We start from the raw sequence: 22,728 nt of genomic DNA, 5'->3' as shown, positions 1-22,728 counted from the left end.
TGGGTAGGATGGGGTGGCTGTCCACTTTATTAGGCTCCCAGAGGCCTATGCACATTTTGATTTCTCCTTGTGGGTGTTACTACAATTTGGGAAATCCATTGTGTGACACTGACTCTCTCAGTGACACCTGCAGTTATAAGGCATTGTGGATCCTCGGACACAACTCCTTGCAGAGATGTTAACACAGGTCAGCATCTGCAACATTGGTGACAGGACACAGGGCAGCGTCTGCAATGCCAGGGACTGGACACACTAAGGCATCTGCAATGGTGAAAATATACTCTGTGTGGCATCTGCAACTCTGGGGATTCGACACACTGAAACACACACAGGAAGAGAGAGCCCTCAGTGCTAGTCTAGGCTAACAGTCTCCTCTTTGCTAGATGAGGACTGATTGGCCACAGGAGAGCCACATGCATGGGCACATTGCACCCCCCTACCCAAATTCCTGGAAGACCTGAGGGAGCCTGGAGAGCAGGGTACACATTGTGAACTGGACAACAGGGGCAGAGGGACACATCCTTGAATTCAGGAGGGACTGACAAGATGGCCATCAGCAAGTCATTGAGAACAGGCACAGGCACTACCACTGGCAGACCACTGTTGGCAAGGCACTGGCACTTGAAAACCCCTATTAACAGGCACTGGCTGGCCTTGTTTGTGCAGCAGTGTTGTGCTATGTCCAGTCTGAGAGACAAGCGATAGTCTTGTCCATTGGTCTGATGATCTTCACTTTTCTACAGCCATGATATTTGGTCAGTTATTCCATCATGCTGCAGCGTAGGCATAGGCAGGATGCATGTGCATTAATTAATGATAAGGGAAACAAAGCAAGTAAGGACTTTCACAGAGACATGTGTACAACAATGGAACTACAGTGCACATATGTACGTAAAGGCACATTAGCATAAAATGTTCATTTAGCAACTGATGATTAAGGCATGAAAACAGTATAAATACACAGAATGAGGAACAAAAACAGCTGTCAACAGTCATGGGTGAGGATGCGCACAACACAAAGGATGGAGACAGAAACCAAAGGAAAACAAAAGCACATGGCAGAGGCACACGGCGCCATTGGAACCGCAACACCAGAGGGGGAAATCATGATACAGCAGAGGGAGACATATTCACCTGGTGCATAAAACCTTTCATGCAGACCACACCAAGAGAGGCAAGGGTAGAGGCAATGCTGGACTGGGAACTTCATTCAGACCTGGACTTTTTTCTAGGCCATCCCACTACAATCACTACAACTCTAAAATGAAAATGCCCAGCTCCCCCTGCCGGCACCCAGCTCCCTGTATGTTTCATGTCACAATGACTCCATTCCATAGAATAAGTAGAACACAAGTTTGTAAGTACATGTATTTATGAATAACAGGCACTGTCTTATTATCAGAATAACTACTAAAGTTTAATTTCTTGAATAAAACTCATTTTCATTTCTATTTTACAAACAGTTGCCAGGACAGAGTTGACTTTTTCTGAGGAACAGAAACTAATGGCACTGTCTCAAATTACTTCCTCCACCCTATGTAGTATACTATGTTGAACATGAAATGGCAGAACATCAACCCAAAGAGTGCATAATATGTTGGCTTCGGTCTTTGAACAGTTCACACATAGCATTCGAGAGCCAATTTTCTAGCCCCAGCAAATTTGGCTACAACTTTTACTCACTGACCTCCAATAACCTGTTGGTGAGTGGAAAACTGGGGCTAAAATCATATAGTGTAAACTTGGCATAAGCTAGCTGACAAAATAAAGGCTCTGAACTCTGAACGTACCTTTTATGTACTTAGGCCATTCTGTTCTTCATTCTGATAGCCAAACAAGTTTTAAGCATTTCTCTTCATCTTGTTGAAATATCTTCTTTTTATCATGCGCCTTTTCAGCCCCTCCTTTGTGCTTTTTTGTGTTAATTTCTCCATTTTGTTCTCATTACTAAACTAATGATTGTGCAGTTGTAATTACAGTTTATCTTTGGTGAAGTAGCATTTCCATGATTGGCTGATGTACATACACTAAAGATACTGTGCACCATTATGCAATTCAATGTTAGAATACTTACATTTTTAGCTCTCTCAGAAGCCCAAACAAAGAGTCAGGACTCCAGAGGGCCAATCCATCCCTGGTTAGTGGAGAACAGCATGATTGGTCTTGTGGAAAGAAAAGGTGCAAAGAACATTTAATAGTTACCTTTAATATGAAGCTGATGAGCTGTAAATAACCCATCCCCATTAGTGCAGTTCCTGTCTCCACACTGCAGTATGTCACATCACATTAGTAACAGCATGCAACCAAAGATGTTGACGTGTTTATGGGAGTATGTGACTAGTCATACTGTCAATGGTTAAGGGGTGTTTCTTTGAAAATGATCTTCATAAACAGACTGGGGCAAGAGTGACACTGATACACCCCTATACAATAAACTTTACAGACCCACTTGCCTTTTCTGTTTGAATGTCCACTATACGTTCATTGGACCAGAAAGCAGCACTGGCTACTTGTCTGAGCCACATCAAAAATAAAAAGACGTCCTTGCAGGAGAAGGCTATATTTTGGATCCACCAGAATGGTCATCTCTACTCTCGCACCTGGCTCACCAACATCCTCAGGAAAATCCTTTGTCCCTCAGACGAGGCAAGGTCCTATCTTATGGCCAAGAATCTGCAGTAGTACACAACCAGAACATAATCATGGAACATCCTTTATTTGACTGATCCATTGTCACTTCAATGGAGTAGATTCTTTATTTGTCACAGGTGCATTTAAGCTGGTACAAAAGAAGAGCAAAATGTAATGCAGCTGCTTTGAAGACTGTGTGAGTAGTAGTTACATATAACAAATTTTTGTATAAACATTATAGGCAAGAACAATGGAATTGGGATGCCTGGGGGGAATATTAAATATGTGATGATACAAATAGTGCAAATGAAGTTAAAGTTACTAATTCAAGTAACTTGATGGAGTCCTATTTGTGTACATTTATAGATTTGCTCTGTGTGTGTGTGTGTGTGTGTGTGTGTGCATATGTGAGTGAGAATTAGAGTGCCTCACTGGGGTCCTGAACATGTGCAAGTGTGGAGTTGAGGTATGTGTGTTTTGTGTGTGTCACAGAATGTGTGCTATGAGATTTAACTGTTAATTGTTCATGTGGCCTGGGGAAAGAAGCTCCGTCTCAACCTCTGTCCTGGTCCTGATGGAAGGACGTGATTGCCCTATTGTTTCCCATTACCATTGCTCTACAATGTATCTCTCATGTTTGGCCCCTCCTATTGTCCATGTTGTCATGGTTTCCCTGTATCATGTATTTGTTTTGCTTCCGTGTTTCTTTTATCTTCACCCATTATTTGTAGCACCTGTCTTGTTAACCCCATTTGTACGTGTATATATGTGTTGTTCACTGTTAGTTTGCTGGTCATTGTGAATCCTAGCCTCTATTAGTTACCCAAGCCTCCTTTATGATCTCTAATGTTTGGTGTTTGTTCTTATTGTTGCTTGTTTTAGCCTGCTTCCCCTTTTGTCATTGTCTTTTGTCTCATGTAGTTTGATGTATTCCCAGACTCTGTGTATTAGCTCTATGACCCTGGACTATTCTAAGGATTATGATTCTGGATTTGCCCATAATAAATCTCGCTCTTCACTGCATATAAAATCAAAGCAAATCAGAATTTATTTAGAGCGTTTTACAACAGATGTTGTCACAAAGCAGCTTTACAAATGTCCAAGTCCAAGCCCCCAGTGAGCAAGCCAAGGGCGACAGTGGCAAGGAAAAACTCCCTAGAGCATGAGGAAGAAACCTTGAGAGGAACCAAGACTCAAAGGTGGGGCCCATCCTCCTCTGGCCACATTTGCGTCATCCTAACCGCTCATCGTTACAGTATCCTTATGTAAGGATAAAAGTGAAATAATGCTTTGACATACAAACATACAATATCTTGATATATTTTATGAATTAGCTGAATTAGCTATTAAAAGTTCAACACTGTGGATCAATGTCAGAAATATCCACTTCAGAGACTTCAGAGTACAATAGTGGTAGCACTGGTAGTAGATTATAACTTGCAATAGACCCTAAAATTTATGGCAGTCTATGTGGTTCAGATATAGATTATGTTTACCATATAAAGTAGTAATTTAGTGTGTATAGGTGGTGGACCTTTTTTAACTTAGCAGCCTTGATGGTAATTTGGTTTTGGGTGTTGAACTGGGGTTTTAACACATTTACAGTGTCATTACTGGGTTGAGAATTATCTGCCATGAAAATAAATCTAGCCACCAGTGGCTGATCACTAACTATTGTAATGCTCTTTCACTTCACTTTTGTTTGAAATGGATTTTAGAGGAGAGATTCACTTTGGTTATTGCTGAAGTCTTCCCTGAAGATTCTGGGACATTCACTTGCACAGCCAGCAATAAATATGGCACAGTATCAAGCATTGCTGTGTTGAAGGTGAAAGGTAAAATTTAACTTATACAACAAACATGCTATTTTTTTGTTGTGTTTATTTTAGTGTGTGCTTATGTAAATATGTGATTAAAAACAAGTATGGCTTGAGATGGGAGATATTGGAGCTTAGTTGTGGCACTGGTTTAATGAGGTTCATAGCTGACTAATTATGGCAGTAGGGATATTAAATTATGAGATATGCTGTGTTTTAAATGACATTCCTTTATACTAGAAAGTTTGTCTCATAGTAGTACACAACACAATATTCAGTAGTGGCCTACAAAGTCACATGATTACCAGGCTACAGATTCATTGTTAGTGAAAGACTTGCAAGCATTTTTAAGATGCTTTAATTTCTTTATCCCTGAGTATTACACCTGTTGTTCCTAAATTCCCAATCAGCTAGTTTTAAAGTTAAACATTCAAATAGAAAAAGATGTAGGCTTCAGAAATAGTTGAAGAGAATATCTGGTCCCATCCTTTGTTGCAGGTTAACTAACAAGCATTATTGAGGGACCCTCCAGTGAATGTCAGAACAATCACGCAAAGAACCCACATTTTTATATATTTGTGCAATTGTGTGTTCACCCCACCTTTTACTTATTGCAGTTTGCATTCACTACCATTATATCCAAACCATACATTAGTCAATATATTCAAACTGTTATTCAGTACCCACACCAGGTGGAACCCTAATGGGTTAGTGGTCATCCACTACATTCCAAGAGAAGACTTCTCTTGAACTTATTCTAAAGAAGATTGTTTTTCAATACAGTCCCAAGCCTGGAGGAGAGATAATTATTTTACACATGTCATCCACTGAAGCCTACCCAGGATCCTTTGCAGAGGCCTCTCATCCACTGAAGCCTACCCAGGATCCTTTGCAGAGGCCTGTACACAACTCATTCTAAAAGGACACAGAACCTCTATACTCCCTTATGTTTTATGTTATTAATATGTTTAATTCAATGTTAAACCTCTTTTCCCTGTAAACACACTTATTACTTCATACCCCTTTCAGTGCTTAAAAAGAAATGCATAAGTCTATCAAAATTTGTTTTATTTGTTCTGTTACAACCTCAGCTGGGCTCTAGTCCATAAGAGGAAGTGTGAGAAATATGGCTAGGCAATTGTGCAGTGGAAATTATAACAGACCACAACATACCAAAGTTGTTCAGTGTTAGCCAGTGTATTGTAAAAGAGACAGTGTGACACTGGAATGTAACTTCAGGAGTAACCCAGGCCAAAAAAATAAACCCACCCACACTCTAAACAAAAGATGCTAACTAAACCACAAACGAAAGAAAATACACACAACTACACTTAACCCTAGGTGAACAACAGACCAAACCCACATGGCAAACAAAATGGCAGTCACTCTCTACTTACCAGTGAACACACAACAATGGAACAAAGTGAATTATTTACAAATATACAACAGCAGACTAACTATAAGGGCAAAGACAAGAGCAAGGTTACACATCACTCATAGAACAACTATACATACTAGTACAAATACAAATCTCCTCCCTAGCCTCTCCAACTTTTAGTTCTTCTTCCTTTTATTCCCTCTCTGGGTGGGTGGAGTCTTGTCTCATGATTGCCTTGGAAGCACGAAACTCAGGAGTGGAATTCAGAAGTGGATCTGGAAGCAGATCTGAAATGGAACACAATTAGACTCCACATACATACACAGACAACAAATGGATACTTTTGGAAAAGAAGTCTAGCTTATTTACAATTAATGGAGAAACCTTCAGAGAGCTCAGGCTCTATTAGGGAAGCTTTCTTTCATCAGCTTTCAGTGGATTTATGACAAGGGATCCAAAGAGAAACACGAAATCACATTCACAAAAGAGATATCCTGTCAGTCACTGGATCTGAGTTGTAGCTTTTTTAAGCAGCAAGGTGATAATGGTCTACTTGCTGGTTGCTGCCCTTGTAAAACTACATGCCTGCTCAAATTTGGTCCTATATTCCTTTAACTTTTTAGAAATGATTTCTTTTATTGCTCTGATTCTAAAGACTGCTTGGGGTTTACTTCACGAATAGGGTGAGATGAATTGGACAGTTCAGCAGTGATATTAGGAGCTACCAGTAGAGCGCTGATAGTAATTGAAGTACCAGCTGGGTTAAGACAGTAAAGGAGTATAAGGGGTTAGAATAAGAGGTTTTAAGGGTTCGGCATGATTTGACAGAAGAAGAAAGGCCCATAGCCGCACCATGTAATTGAGTTCAACTTTTTACATTTAACATTTTCTGGTATATGATGGAGCATAATAGTTATTACCTGCCCTGTAGCATACATTGCATAAGCCAGATGGCAAGTAGCTTGGTTAGTCTATAGTCCTCCCTTTGCCACTGCTGTGGTACTCATTGTTAATATTTTTTCTGTCCAGTCATGATTGTTTGAATCTATGGATATAGAAATGGCATCTTCTGTAGACTCATTCCTAAATCCCCAGTCAGCTAGTTATTAAGTTAAACATTTAAATATAAAATGAAGATGCAGACTTCAGAATTAATTAAAGAGAATAGCTACTCCGTCTTTTAATGCAAGTTAATATTAACAAGCATTATTGAGAATGTTCAACAACCAAACAACCCACATTTTTATACAATGGTCATAATTGATTATGTATTCACCCCACCGTTTTACATACTAGTGTTTGCATTCACCACCGTTACATCCAAACCATGCATTAGTCAACATATGCAAACTGACATTCAAGACCCACTCCAGTAGAAACCCGTTACCACCACATTCCAAGAGAGGACTTCTCTTGACCTTATCCAAAAGAAGTTTTTCTGTACCATCCTGATCCTGGTGGAGAGGTTATATATCTTACCCTGAAGTCCACCAAAGCCTACCCAGGATCCTTTGCTAAAGCCTGCAGAGGTCTTTACAGAGGCCCTGTATGCAAATCATTCTAAAAGTACTCTCTATAGTCCTTTATGTTTTACTTTATTAATATGTCTAATGTAATGTTAGGCCTCTTTTGTCTGCTAACACTCTTTTATTACCTCAAGACCCAGTGACATCTATCCACAAATAAGAGCTCTGCCATATTTTGTTACATACACTGTAATTACCCTTATTCAATAAGGATGAATGAATTCAAATAGTTGAATTTGCATGGTATTGATAAGGGCTCATCTCAGGTGTGTGTGTGTCCAGAGAATCAAACTCCCTAGGAGTCTGAGGAGTGAAGGAAGATTAATGTGCTTCATGCTGAACCCCACTCCAGTATTTTCCTCAAGCATTTCAAATTAATTCAAGGCCAAGTGCCCCACTTGTAAAGGGAACCAAGTACAGACAAGTCCAGCATAGAATGAACATCTGGTGACTTCATCAGCAGGTCGTTATCACCCCATCTCCAGGACCTCATCACTAGGTTCAATGGGTTCCTGTCTCATGGGTTCACTTCTGGATCTTAGTTTGGATCTCGTACATGTGAGACTCACTTAAGACAAAAGCTGAAAGTAGTTAAGCAGCAAATTTACCTACTAGATGTAGCTTTCTCCCCATCAGGCAGAAGTCCTCTGGTCACAGGTCAACTGATTCACATTTCAAAGGGAGAGAACAAACCACTTAGTTTGGACCTCAAACTCAAAATATCTGGATGCAGTAAACATTTACAGCTTCTTGCCTAAATGTTATATTCATAATTAACCAGCCTTTTGTGACAGCCATAATGGCATTCGTCTATATGTAGACACTGATTTTACTCCTTAGTGTGGCTTGACTGGTGTTATATATGAAAAATCCATTCACCACTAAGAGGGCTTGAGCTGTTTTTTTTGTTTTTTTTAAATAATCTATCCTTTAATGTGTGTCTTGTTCAGTGTTGCTTGATATACAGTTAGCATAGTGGGCTCCATTTGGGGATTATCTCTTTCACCTGCTGCTGTGCCATGGCCAGGTGGGAATACTTCCACCTTTTTGTATATATGTCTTGTCATTACCAGGACATACTCAACTTCTTTTTGCTGCATTTTAAATAATGGACATATGGAATCTGCTGGTAAATGCACAGTAGATTGCTGTCTCATTGTGTTTCCCAATAACGATTTGTTTTACTAACAACATTTTGAACGCCAGATTTGCGGGTGTTTCCCAAAAGTCTTTATAGACTTTTCTAGATGTCCAAAATTCATAACAAATTTTAAGTAGTTCTTTGTTGACCCTCCCTACGCGTTTGCACTGAAAAAGCACTGCCAGTTGAAAACCAAACCACTGATTTACATGCATTCTCATTATTATACCACAAATATAATTAGGAAAATTATTATAAAAACTAATAATTAATAAGCATTTAAAAAGTATTGGTATAAAATAAAATATTATTAAGAGTAACATTGGGGAGGTGAAGGGCGAACACACTTGCGAAGTGTCGGCACCTTGGACATGAGAAGGAATGGCACTAACTAAGGAAGCCATAAGGAACAGGATAGATCGAATGGATTAAATAAATACGTTTAATAACAGAAACAGACTAGCAATACAGAATAGCATGACGAACAAACAGGCTAACATGAATAATAGGCAAACAGGTTGAGGGCAAGAACTAGGCAAGACTAATGGAGAAAAACATTGAGGAATGAAAGTATAACTAGCGGGGAATATACAGAACTGGGCAACGTAAGAAAACCAAACAATAACCAAGACAAACGACACAGGTAATCAGAACTTAAAGGAAAACCAGAAAACACTAGCGTATATAAAAAAGGGGAAGAAAAACTTAAACAGAAGCGAAGCGATGGGAGAACATCTGATGAGGAAAGAGCGGAATCAAATTAATACTAATGGAGAAAGCAACGTAGATGAAAACACATAGAGAAAGTACAACAGACAAGTGAACAGAAGAAAACTACCTTTGAATATGAACAGGGAAGGCAATATAGACAGAGAGGGGAACTTAACCTGGAACGCGAGGACAAAGTACATAGAAAAAAGACAAGCGCTCAAGCAGGATCTACCAAAACAATGACCAACAAACATGAGACACAGAACAAGGTTTAAATAGGACCACAATTAAGGACAAACTAGGAACAGCTAGAGATAAAAGGGAGGAGACAGGGAACCATGGAGACACACGAGAGCTGGAAAACAGGTAAGTGATCAGGAAGCCAGGGAAACGGGAGATGCTCAGGTCTGTGAGCGTGACAATAAGTAAAACATTAAACTTGCAATTCCTACCTATTGTATAATAGACACACAATTAACCTTTCATGCATCAGTCCAGACATATGGCAAAAAAATAAAGAAAATTTGTTGTAGTAGACAAAAAAGATGCGAAGACAATATTTTTTTCAATAATTGTTATATTTCATTATTTATCTAGTGTGCAGCAGTAAAGTTTAGTGAAAGTAAAACTTGCACCCCAGTAAATGCCTTGGAGTCTGTATTATGTTTATAACAAAAAACCAAAACAAACACAGGTCACTTATCCCAAATAATTTGGGGGTAAATTTAGGCACAAACATTTCTTATCATTTGCCTTTTTGTTTCCAAGCCAGGCTGGTAAAGTTCTTGCTTCCCTTTCTCCTGGTAATTCATAACAGAAGTAAGTAGCTTTGGAGTGCATACCTGCTGTCACCCAGTATATATATCTACAATTGCACTATCCCTTACCATCTGACACACTCCAGAATTGGCCCAGATAACCCCCAGGACATTAGTACCTACAGGACATTTCACCACAGTGTCCATAAAGGGGCCTTCATGGTTGCATATGACTTGCATGTTCAACACAGAGAAGCCTTTATTGCTGATTTAGTTAGGGCTCAAGAGGCTGGGGATGTGCATGGGGATGAGGTGATTCACTGCACCAACAATTCCAGGAATGTTTTTAATTGCATGAAAAGCTATTCTGATTTCATGCTGTACATTCGTAGTGTGTAGAAATGTTATACATCTTGGTGCATCACACAGCAGTGCTTTAGTGGCATCATGCACACATTTAGATACAGCAGATTTGCTAAGCCTATGGGCATCCTAAGAGTCTGTAGAAATCCACCAGTGGCGTTACTCTAATCGGACCTTACTCTAATTTACTTATTTGTGTAAATGAATAATCAGTCTATTTGTCAGGTTATGGCATAGCAAGCTTAGAAGGATAACTGTAGTAATTTCTTTGCAAAGAGTACATTTATTAATTTATTACTACTACTACACTGGAAAATGTATTTACCTCCTATGGCACCCGTGCCCTCTAGCGGGCCCGATCTGGCATAATCAAATAAATCACTTGATAGCATTGAATAAAATACAATCCAATAAAATTTCTTAGGACTAATATAAGTACCTGCTTACTGATTTTCAGCCGACTGTGTGCAACTGTTCACTAGAAATCCCACACTGAATACACAGTTTTGTTTGGTCAATTTCCACAACAGTTGTGCCTGTAGTTTTAAATGGCCTTTTAAAACATGCTTCCGGTATAAGATAACTAGGCAGTAAGGGACTGGCATAGACTGCAGACTCACAGGGAGCGACAGCACTTCCTGGGATTTGCTAACTTTCAAGTTTGGTTTATTTGTCACATACATAGTCATACACACTTTCATCGTCATTTTATAAAATCCTTTAGCACGGTAGCTAGACCGCTCACAGACCTACTCTGCAGAGTAGCTAAGAGGCTAAAATGGGGACCCGAGGTGGGGAAGTCCTTCTCGGAGCTGAAGGAAGCCTTCTCTACCACCTCGGTGCTGCAGCAGCCGGACCCGGGAAAGCCTTTCACGGTAGAGGTAGACGCGTCGGACGTTGGACCAGGCAAAAACCAGGCAGCTAAAACCAGTTGCCTAATTTTTGAGAAAACTAAGCCCTGCAGAGAGGAACTATGGCATGGGAGACCGAAAACTCCTTGCCATGAAACTAGCGCTCAAAGAATGGAGGCATTGGTTAGACAGAGCTTGACACCCCTTTTTGGTTGTTACGGACCACAAAAACCTGGAATACCTCCAAACCATGAAGCGGCTCAAATCCAGGCAAGCCTGGTGGTTGTTGTTCTTCACCAGGTTCAACTTCACCAGAAGAGAGGAACGTGAGGGCGGATGCTCTCACTCCGCAACACCGCGCAGAAGTCCAGTCTACTAGAATGGAGCCAATACTGTCATCCACCTGTTTCCTGGCAACGCTAAGCTGGGACCTGTACTGACAGATAGAGGCAGCAAAGCTGCATCTGCAGTGCCCGCCAAACCACTAGTTTGTCCCTCTCTGCCTACACCAAGCCCTTATTATGTGGGCACACACCTCCGTGGGAACAGGTCACCCAGGAGCAACCTGCATGTCGCAGCAGCTGAGTGCTCGCTATTGGTGGCCAGCCATGCACAGGGACATTGTAAGGTATGTGGTGTCTTGCGCCGAGTGTGCCTGCAGCAAGGTTCCTCGCACACCACCTGCAGGTAAGATGCTGCCACTACCCACGCTGATGAGACCCTGGTCTCACCTAGCAATAGACTTCATCACTGACTTACTTGTATCAAAGGACAACACAGTGATCCTGGTCATAGTGGTCTGGTTCTCGAAAATGGTAAGGTTCCTCCCCCTCAAGGGTCTACCTACTGCCTGGGAGACGGCAGACCAGCTCTTCTGCTACGTTTTCCGGCAATTCGGGCTACCGGAGGACATCGTCTAGGACTGGGGCCCCCAATTCACCTCCAGAGTGTGACGGGAGTTATTGGGTAAAATGAACATCACCATCAGCCTGAGGTCTGGGTACCACCCACAAGCCAACGGGCAGGTGGAAAGAGTTAATCAGGAGCTAGCCAAGTTCCTCAGGCAGTACTGCCAGAAGCACCCTGAGACTTGGAGCACCTACCTCCCCTGGGCGGAGTATGCCCAGAATTCACTGCAGCATGCGGCAACAGGCTTAACCCCCTTTGAATGTGTTTTAGGGTTCCAGCCCCTGCTGTACCCATGGAATCCCCCCACGTCCGACTAGCTGGTGGTGGAGATGTGGTATCAGTGCAGCGAGTGGGTGTGGGAGGAGGCCCACCAGAAACTGCAAAGCTATAGCCGCCTACAAAAGGAAGGCCAATAGGAGACATGATGATACCCTCCGCTACGAACCTAGACAACGGGTATGGGTGTCCACAAGATGGCCGCAGGGAAGCTAGCCACACCTGATGAGAAGCAGTAGTCAATTTGCACACAGTGTATTCTTAGTCGGAAACCACAGCCCCCTGGGGGACTGCACCATGTGCCTGGGGGGAAGTTAAGACCAGGACAGAGCACCAACCATCACTGGACATATATGCACACATTCAGCTACACACACAGGACAATTTAGAGTATCCAATCAACCTAACCTTCATGTTTTTGGACTGTGGAAGGAAACCCACGCAGACACAGGGAGAACATGGAAACTCCACCCAGTTAGGGACTCAAACTCAAGACCCTAGTGCTGAGAGGCAAATGTGCTAATCACCAAGCTACCATGCTGTCCCCATTATGCCCTAATTGGTTTGTATATTTAAGTCCAGTGTTTTCCTGAGTTCCCAGTTGGTTACTTTGGCTTTGGGTGTTTGCTACATTTTACTTAGCTCCATGGTTGTCCTGGCTCTCGTTTGTGTTCATGTTACTTTGTTTACTTGTTCTGTTTCAAGTAGTCAGTCTTTTTTGTTTCAGTTTCATGCTGTCATTTGTTTTCATTAAAAATCCCTCCCTGCCATAGAGGCCTCAAGCCCAAGTGCCAGCCCACGTCAGCTCCACTCGTTCATGTCTGGGTCCAAGTCTGCTGCTATGATCATGGCCTCTTCTGATTCTGTATCTTGGTGGCCCTTGCCCTTGGAGTGGAGGCCTCCATGTATTTTTTAAGGCTGGGTCCTGTGCTGGAGACTGGGTAGTGCATTCCACACTGGGGTCTAGAAAACACACAGGAAGAGCAACGCCTGTGTAGTCCTTCAGACCCATAGTCCTCCCCATATGTCGTATGGGGTAAGCCTGATGGGCCTTTAGAGTCCGACGCAGAAGCACAGGACCCACCTTAAAAAATACCAAGATTATAGATACAGAATCAGAAGAGGCCATGATCACAGGAGAGACTTGTACCTGGACATGAATAAGGAGAGTGGAGCTGATTTAGGCTGGCACTAACACTTGCCCTGTCATTGCTAGCATTACAAGGTTTCCAAAGGACTGGATGTTTCAGAAGGAGGTCCTTCCTTAGCTGTGCAAGCAAAGTGTTTTTCCATGTTGCTTCCACAGTAACCTCCACTGCTTTTGAGAATAATCAGAAAATCAGTACTTGACCATAGTGTGCCATTTTGAACACAGCCCTATATTCTTTTGAGTTATGCGAAGGTAATTACAGAATTTTGTGGAAGGGATGATCTGCGCCAAGGGAATACAGTCAGTTGCTGCTGAGTATAAATAATCTAAAACTGGATAACCTGTATCTTAATGTTTAATAATGTTGAAGCTTTTTTTTTTTTGTATTTGAGGTCCTTTTGGGAGGGTGTATTTAGAATTAGCAATTTATCTATTTTTGCATGTTCAATTTTACTTAAATCTATGTATTTATATTTTCTATACCAAAAGGAAATGACAACAGGAACTATACCAAAGCTTTGAGCACTTCAGCTGTGGACCTTTCTTACCACAGTGTCCTGGAATCTGTCCTTTTAACAGAAACAAAATGTAAGCCAAGCACATCTCTGGTTAAAAAGAAACAAAAACTAACCTCAAACTGCACTTTGCCTTAATCTATTTAGCCCACTTTCATCTTTGGATTGTAGTTTTCTTCACATAGCCTGCCTTTTCCCTTCTAGTTTGTCTCACCATAATAAACCCATCAACACAAATAAAACTTGCATTCAGGCCCATATTACTTTAGTTAGATCTCCTCAATAACCACTCTGACTGAACTATAAATCCTCGCATCACAAGATCCTTAACTCCAACTACACCAGCTCCTCTAATTCTGTTGCTCCTTCAGTACATTTCAGGAATCATCATAATGCACCCCCTATTATACTCCTCCCAGATCCCCTGACATCCTGTCTGAAGAGTAAATCAGAGAGGGTGCTGGAGAACAACACTGAGTCACGGTCCAGCTCTCGAGTGGGTCTCCGTGTAACATTTAAGCTTCCAGAGGATGACGAGAAAAAATCAATTAGCCAGGAAGGCATGCTATCCAATAAAGAGCCCCCACCAGTGCTTGCTAAACCTAAACTGTAAGTAATGTTTCCACTTTGTTATTGTAGTCAGGGTACCCACCACCTAACCACATTTTATTGTTTGAAACTAGGTTTTACTGTTCAAAACTAGGTCTTTCATGATTATGTACAAAAACTTAAATATAAAAATATTTTATGACGTTAATTTACAGAAACATATCATATCCTATTTACATGTGCTGATTTAGCAAGGGGCAGAGAAGCCTTTTTGGCACTGAACTGTAGCTAACTGTTAGCTTCTGGCTTACTCAGTACACTTCCTAGCTATTTGCTGAGCAATACATGCTATTTCCAGTTTATGTCAGCTATAATAGCCATAACATTCGTACATAGGTTGTAAGATATTGGTAACTATGTAGTTACTTTTTGGAAGTAAAGTAAAAATTAAATTCAAGTTTAGGTATTTAATCTCTCTCTAACACACTCTCTCTCTCAGTAATCCATTGCAGCTCCAAACTCTTCACAACCAAATACTTTTGGAGCAGCAGCAGGAGAGTGCTCCGCTTTGCCAAGAGTTCTCACAATCAGACCGTGCAAGTCGTGAACCAGAGTGCAAGAAAGAGAATTTGCTCCCTCCATTAAATCCAGTACCATCAGCACTTATGCAAACCTCTGCACCTTTGATAAACACATTTTCAGTGGCAAAGATGAACACTTCCCCTCTTTCTTTACTAAGTACCACTCCTGCCCTATCACCTAATAACAATGCACCTGCAAGCCATGGTGATTCTATTCCTCTGAAAGAGAACAACCCTGTAATCTTGCATGACAACCATCCCATATCTCAACAAAATATGTCTCTCAACTCCCAATTAAATACTCTCTCTATAAATCCGATTCCTTTTACAGAGATACCAAAAATGATTTTACATCCCAGAGCTCTTATGTCATCCTTTAATATGGTGTCATTTAAACCAGAGCCCCCTACTGTAGCCCCAACTGTAGCTCCAATATCTTCCATCTCCAATTTAAATGCCACATGTACAACTTCCTTGTCTCAGCTCACAACTCCTAGAATATCAGTGACTCAACCTAATGTGGGTCCCTCTACATCTTTGTCCCCATTTGGTTTGACTACAAAAGCCCAACTGAATCCATGCCCCACAGCCAAAATAAATATGACTTCAACTATTCCTTCCACTCCCATATCTCAAATGAACATGGCTCTGACCACTTGGATGAGATCAAAGCCTATTATGCATGTTGATATGGCTGTCTCTACAAAAAATTCACTGAACAAATCTGGAATTATCCCTGAAACTATACAGAATATCACCCCACTGAATAAACTTAGCTTGGAGCCAGCATTGGTACAGAAAGATAATTATCAAATTGCAAACAGTGTGACACTGAATTGTACCACCCCCCTGCATTCGTTTAAAAATGCCCCTTTACCTTTTCTGAGCACAATGTCTGCTTCCAGTATTCAGACTCCACCAGTATATATCACTCCAATTTCAAGTGCAAATTCTTTGCAGAGTGAGAATTACACTAGATCTAAGGAGTTAACTGTTGCCTCTAATCTTTCGCCTGTCAGGATTCCTTCACCAACTGTATCCCCTGTTCCAATATTTCATGAATTAGCTACACAATTATTTCCCAGACCTACCATGGATTTTACCTCACCCATCAATCATGTGGAACCCCCAGTAGTAAGCAGTCATCCACATGTTTCATCAATACCTCTGGCTCTGGTGAATCCAGCATGTGCAGTACAGCCTCAGTCGTCATCGCAGGCCTCTTCTAACAGCTCTTCACCTAGCCCTATTCAGAACTCAGTGGCCTTTCTCAGCTCTGTTCTACCTGCTTTGCCAACATGTCCTCCAACCAATGCCATGGGACTCCCCATGAGGGCCCCACCTGGGTATGTCTATCTTTTTTATTTCTTTATGTGTACAGTTTAATGAGATATCTAAAACTCATTATTATTGTGTGTTCAGGTCTCAAGTCACCCTGAGGAAAGATCACAGAGGGTCTCATCCCATGTCATATGATATCCATAACAGCAGAGAAACTCTCTCAAATGATACTCAAAAAATGTTTCAATTTAAAAATGAACTGCCTTATTATGGACAAAAGGTAATTGGTTAAAATAGCCAATATGCATGTATAAAGTGCACTTTTCTTGCATAGCTGATGAAGGACTTCTGTCCAGACTGTCCTCTTTCTCTAGGAACTCATTGGAATTTTACCAGTGAGCACTACTGATATGAAATGGAACAAATATTTTCACACATATTATAATTGTAGCAAAATAGTCAATGATGTTTTTAAAAAGAAAATTAGTGGCTTTTGTACTTTTTGAGGCAAGCTTCAAGTTACAAAATAGTTAATGAATTATAAATAGGTTATAACACTCCTAAATTTATGAATTTATGCAACATTTGTTTTTTACCAGACATAATAAAACAGAACCTAATGCATTTCTCATTTTAATAATTCAGAAATTTTTAGCCAATAAAGATCTTGCTAATAATAATTCATTGTGTTTTAGGAATACAAAATCTCAAACTTTGAACAAAGGCTGATGAATGAGATTGAATTTCATCTTGAGAGAACTCCAGTAGAGGAATCAGATGACGAGATTCAGCATGATGAGATTCCCACAGGGAAATGTATTGCCCCCCTGTTTGACCAGAAACTGAAGAATTTCCGGGTTATGGAAGGGGTTCCTGTCACATTTACTTGTAAAGTGGTTGGGATTCCTATACCTAAGGTAGACATTTCTAAACTTTTATGCTTTTTCAATATGTAAACAGATATCAAATTCTCAACACAAAGACATTTTAAAGATTAAATATTATTAATTGCACCTCCAGTTTTGAATTCATTTTTGAATGATTTTTACTTGTTCAATTTTACACTAGTTATCTGAAATTGTACACATAGCACAATGAACATTCAGAATTCAAATTTAAGTAGACACTTAGGCCAAGACAATCATTCACATACAGGCTTATTTTGCCATCATTTAGGTTCCATTTGAGCTCATCTAATACAGAAGGAAATGTAAAAAAACCCCAAAAAATACCTTTTATTTTGGGGGTTTATGATATGTATTTGGATGCTGGAGATTCATTTTCAGTCATGCTATACATTTCCTGATTTACAAGGGTCTTGTAAAATAAAGTGAACAGTTTTGAGCGTGTATGTGAAATTACTCAGGCGATACACAGAATTTTACATTAGGTGTCCTTGTAACACAGGGAAGTTTGAGGGCAAACACGTGTGAAGTACCACCACCTCTGATGTGAGTGAGCTGAATCCAAAGCAGGGGAAGTCATAATGAAAACAATAGACAGGACAGTGTAAATGAATGACAAGTTTAATAACGGAAACACCAGGAGAACACAATACAGAACAAAACCCAGGAACAAACAAAAGGATAGTAGGCTAATCAGGGTGAGGATGAGCACTAGATAAATAAGGGAACTAAATATTAAGGGAAGACATACGGGACAACAACAAAGCATGAAACTAAGATAAACAGGGTAGAAAAGGGGGAGTACAAAGAACTGGGCTACTTCACTAGGTAAACAATAACCAAGACTAAAATACAGGTAACAGATTTTAAAGGAAAACCTAACAACACTTGCATGACTAAATAAGGGGATAGAAACCTAAAAGGGAGCAAACTGATGAGGAATGAGAATAGATTAAGACTGGTTATTATGGATCTGGAAAAAAATGTAGGCAAGAGCACCGAGATAACGTACAGCGGACAGGAAAACAGAATAAACTTAACGAACATGAACTGGGAGGGCAATACAGACAGAGAGGGCAACGTAAACTGGAGTAACGATAGAAAGCTTGTAGGAACTTAACAAGAGATATAACTAAACAGGAGACTGGCGAGTGTAAACAGAGAGAGTAACTTAACTTGGGACATAGACAATAAGTACAGCGTAACCAGAAAGGTAACCAGTGTAACCTTGCCTGTGCAAGGCAGAGTCAGAAAATGGCATAGACATCGACATAAACATAGATGATGACCAGCAAACATGAGATGAGGAACAAGGTTTAAATAGGACCACAATAATGGAAAGCAGTCAGGGAACCATGGACACAGACAAAAGCTGGAAAACACGAAAGTGATCAGGAAGCCAGGGAAATGGGAAATGTCCCGGTCCATGAGCGTGACAGTCCTAGACATCTACAAAGTGCCCAAAAACCTCTCCAAGTGCACACAAAATCATCAGTCACTATACATCAAGTATGCAAGATTTTTTTGCTAAAACAACACAACAGTGATTTGCGATGCAGACATCGTTGCCAGTCCATGCTAGAAGCCACTGAACCATCTCTGTTTCCAGCTCAAAACCAAACAACTTCACATAAACTTCAGCTAAAAAAGCTTCTTCCTTTCTATGATGGCCGAAAGTATTGATGATCAAAATTTTCACTAAATTAATTATTCACTAAAAACAATACCATGACTGATTGGACCAAATCCATCTGTTCCGGTCAGGAGGAAAAGTGAAGAGTTTATCGAATGCCTCCATTACCACAGTACAATATCCTTGTCTAGTCTGTGAAATTGTTTATTTTGATGGTGGTAACCATAGGCTTTTCCTGTGACTGGTGGCACAGAGGGAGCGAGAGTGGCGACTGAAGTTTGAGTCTTTATTTTTCTTAGCAGACTGGAGCACAAACAAAAGTAAACGCTACCAAAGCAGCAGTATGAAAATAAAAGTGTAAACAATGTAGTAAAGAGACGTGCACAGGATCAGACTCAGACAACAGCTTCATGGAAAACTGGCAATGTGCAACATCAACAGTAGGAATTTGTGGCCATATACAGTGAGAAACAAAATAGGGCAAACAAGGAACTGGTGTGTACACACTAGTAGGCAGGAGTTTGGGACTGGGGCAGTGTGCAGTGTGTGTGAATGCATGAACACATCCCTCTTGATGGATGGCCAGCCTACCATGACAGAACCCCCCCTCATGGTAGAAGGAGGTGGTGAGGTCGAGATCCAGGATCTAGGAAGCCGCTGTCCAGCGACATTCCTCCGGTGCAGGTGGAGGTGGTGGTAGAGGGCCTGAGAAGTCGATGTCAGAGAGGGGACTTTCTACCATGGACATAAGAGCTGATACATGTAAGGCCAACAATGCACTGTTGCTCCCCAACAAACCAACCTTGTATGTAATGTCGTTTATGTGGCTAATGATAATGTAGGGACCAGTGTACTTCAAGTTCAAAGTTTATTTGTCTGCGCAAGCTTTGAGGACTCTCCCGCAGATGCCGTCTGGTCCCGCCGCCTTCCTGGTATTCACTCTTTTGAACACTTTCCTCACATCACTCTCCGTGATGATGAGAGGGTGCTGCCCTATAGTGAGCTCTGTGCATGTGCCATTGGCTGCGCCGATAGCACCATTTGCATTGTTAGCGCTAGAGCTGTTAGCATTAGCTCCTTCGCCAGAGACTCATCCGCGCTCATCAGTCCGGGCGGTGGCCTCTTGTAGTATGTGATCGTCCGTAGTCCCTGCCACAGGAATCTAGAGCCTCTCTGCTGGAACTGTGACTCTAATTTCCCATAGCACCGCTTCACCTCTCTCGCCGCCCTGCACACTCCGTATACCACAGCCTTGTACTTGTCCATGTTCCCTCTGATGATTCCCACATTGTAGGCAGCAGTGTGAGAGTTCAAAGCCACACGGATGGTTTTGTCCACTCATGGCTGCTGGTTGGGAAATGTCTTGATGGTGGTTCTTGGGATCGTATCATCCACCAGTTTCCCAATGAACCCCACTATTGTTTCTGTTAACTCGCTGACATTATCGGTGCTGTGCTGGAACATGTCCCAGTCTGCGTCATCCAGAGCATCCTGCGGAACGGCCACCGATTGGTCTGTCCAGCGAGCTAGTGCTTTGCTCTGTCCAGCGAGCTAGTGCTTTGGTCTGTCAATGAGCTAGTGCCTTGTAGCTGGCCTTGTATGGGGTGTAGCAGTGATCTAGTGTCCTTGTTCCCCTGGTAGGGCAGGTTATGTGCTGGTAAAGGTTGGGCACTGCAAGCTTGGGGTTAGCGCTGTTAAAATCCTGAACCAGGATCAGTGCAGCGTCCTGGTGTTGTAACTGAAACTGTGTGAGAGCCTCATGAAGTTCACACAGTGCAGTGTCCGTGTTTGCCTGAGGTGGAATGTACACAGTGTTGATGATGACCAAGGTGAACTCTGAAGGAAGGTAGAAAGGACGAAACTTGAAGGCAAGCAGCTCCAGGTTTGATGAGCAGACTCCAACACACTCCAACACCTCTCGACTTCCCCAAATCTGTCATCCTGTCCATGCAGTGTACCGAAAAGAACCTGGCCAGCTGGATAGCTTGGCTCGGTACCACTGGGTTCAGCCATGACTTGGTGAAGCAGAGGAGGTTGCAGTCTCGAATGTCCCTCTGGAACTTTATCCTGGCCCGGAGGTCGTCTAGCTTGTTCAGAGACTGAACGTTGACTAGCAGGATGCTAGGTAAGGGAGGTTGGTGTTCCTGAGCCCTCAGCCTGTTCCTGGCGCCGGCTCGCTTCCCTCAAGGCCTTTTCCTCACATCGCATCCTTTGTTCTCCCTCAGGATCTTAGTTGGCCAGCTTGGGTCTGGGGTTAGAAGCGGTTTGAGGTAAGTATTGTTTAGACTAATAGAAATAAGAGAATCTGCTGTATGTGAAGCGCATCGTGGTGCAGAGTGAAGGGTGTTAAAAGTGAAAATTCTGCGAGGAAAAGTGAAAAAAGTGACAGAGCTTAGTCACCAGTGCATGTCTTCTCACACCTGCTAACTCTGGACATTGGGTTGGTCTGAAGTTAAGGGGTTCCATGGATACTGTGGGGGCTGGTATCCCCCACAGTATCCATGTATCCAGTATCGACACACACTCGAAGGGACTGAGCCCCGTCCCTGCATGGCAGAGAGTTTTAGATGTATTCTGCCCAGGAGAGGTAAGTACACCACATCTAAGGATTGGCTGAGAAATTTAGCCAGCTCCTGGTTGACTCTCTCTACATGCCTGTTAGCTTGGAGAAGGTAACGGGACGTGAGGCTCATGGTGATGTACACCTTTCCAAGGAGTTCCTGCCATACTCATGATGTGAATTGAATCTCCCTGGCAGATACAATATCCTCTGGAAGCCCAAAATGTCTAAATGTGTAATGGAAGAGCAGGTCAGCTGTTTTCAGAGTGGTGGGTAGTGCAGGCAGGAGGGATAAATCACACCATCTTGGAGAATCAATCTACAATGATTATGGTGTCTCCCTCGGAAGTAGGGAGATCAGTCACAAAATCTAAAGCCAGGTGAGACCAAGGATGATATGATATGGGTAAAGGGAGCAGCTTGCCTTCTAGCAGAGTATGCAGTATTTTACTGTGTGCACACTCCACATAGGAGGAGAGCTGTTTGACGCCGGCCACCTGTAGTGTACACTTAACAGCTGGGCAGTGCACGTCAATCCTGGATGTGCCCTGTGCCCAGTGAGGTGTGTGTCTGTGTGATGAGTGCCTTACGATGTCTCAGTAAGATGTAGAGTCAGGGCAGTGGGCAGTGAGGATGGGGATTTGCTGCCTCAATGTCGTGGTCCAGGTCGCAGTGCACAGCTCCCACGAAGCAGGAGGGAGGGAGGGCCAGTTCTTTGCAGATATGGTTTTGAAGACCTATTCTGCTTTGGGCTTCCATTTTAGCCACTTAGCCTGCCCATGGAAAAGGTCATTGAGAGGCCTGGCCAGGGTTCTGAAAGACTGGATGAACCACCAATAGAAGTTGGCAAACCCTAGGAACCGTTGGAGCTCATGGCATGTCTGGGCTCTTGGCCATCCGGTCACCACCTCCACCTTACTGCACATACTTCATGCATATGTAGGTCAAAGGTAGGTGAGTACATCAAGATGGCATCAATGTAAGTGACAATAGATCTACCAGAAAACTTCATGTAGACGTAGACAGTGTGGAAGCTCCCAGTTAGAGAAGCATTGTTTGCTGCACATGAGTGCCCACTCTTTGATACAGGTCCTGTGTCAAGTGTATGCACACGTAGTGGAGATGGCAGGGGAATCTGCTTGATGCTTAGCAATTTGGCAAGGCCCTGGTCCATGAGGTTGTGCTGTAGCCCA

General features: G+C 42.1%; 1 protein-coding gene across 3 annotated transcripts in view; it reads left to right on the top strand.

Annotated features, from left to right (window-relative positions):
- Window positions 1-22,728, top strand: part of mypn (myopalladin) — a 69,822-nt gene that overhangs the window by 36,272 nt on the left and 10,822 nt on the right. For all 3 annotated transcript variants that reach the window (XM_035531413.1, XM_035531414.1, XM_035531416.1), the window contains exons 8-13: window positions 4,350-4,466; window positions 14,001-14,099; window positions 14,446-14,635; window positions 15,075-16,502; window positions 16,579-16,717; window positions 17,133-17,354. In XM_035531413.1, coding sequence (XP_035387306.1) covers window positions 4,350-4,466; window positions 14,001-14,099; window positions 14,446-14,635; window positions 15,075-16,502; window positions 16,579-16,717; window positions 17,133-17,354 — 2,195 coding nt within the window. The remainder of the gene's footprint in view (window positions 1-4,349; window positions 4,467-14,000; window positions 14,100-14,445; window positions 14,636-15,074; window positions 16,503-16,578; window positions 16,718-17,132; window positions 17,355-22,728) is intronic.

The sequence above is a fragment of the Electrophorus electricus genome, chromosome 11 (assembly GCF_013358815.1).
Source record: "Electrophorus electricus isolate fEleEle1 chromosome 11, fEleEle1.pri, whole genome shotgun sequence".
NCBI classification, from domain to species: Eukaryota; Metazoa; Chordata; class Actinopteri; order Gymnotiformes; family Gymnotidae; genus Electrophorus; species Electrophorus electricus.
This window is presented reverse-complemented; position numbering and strand designations above follow the sequence as displayed.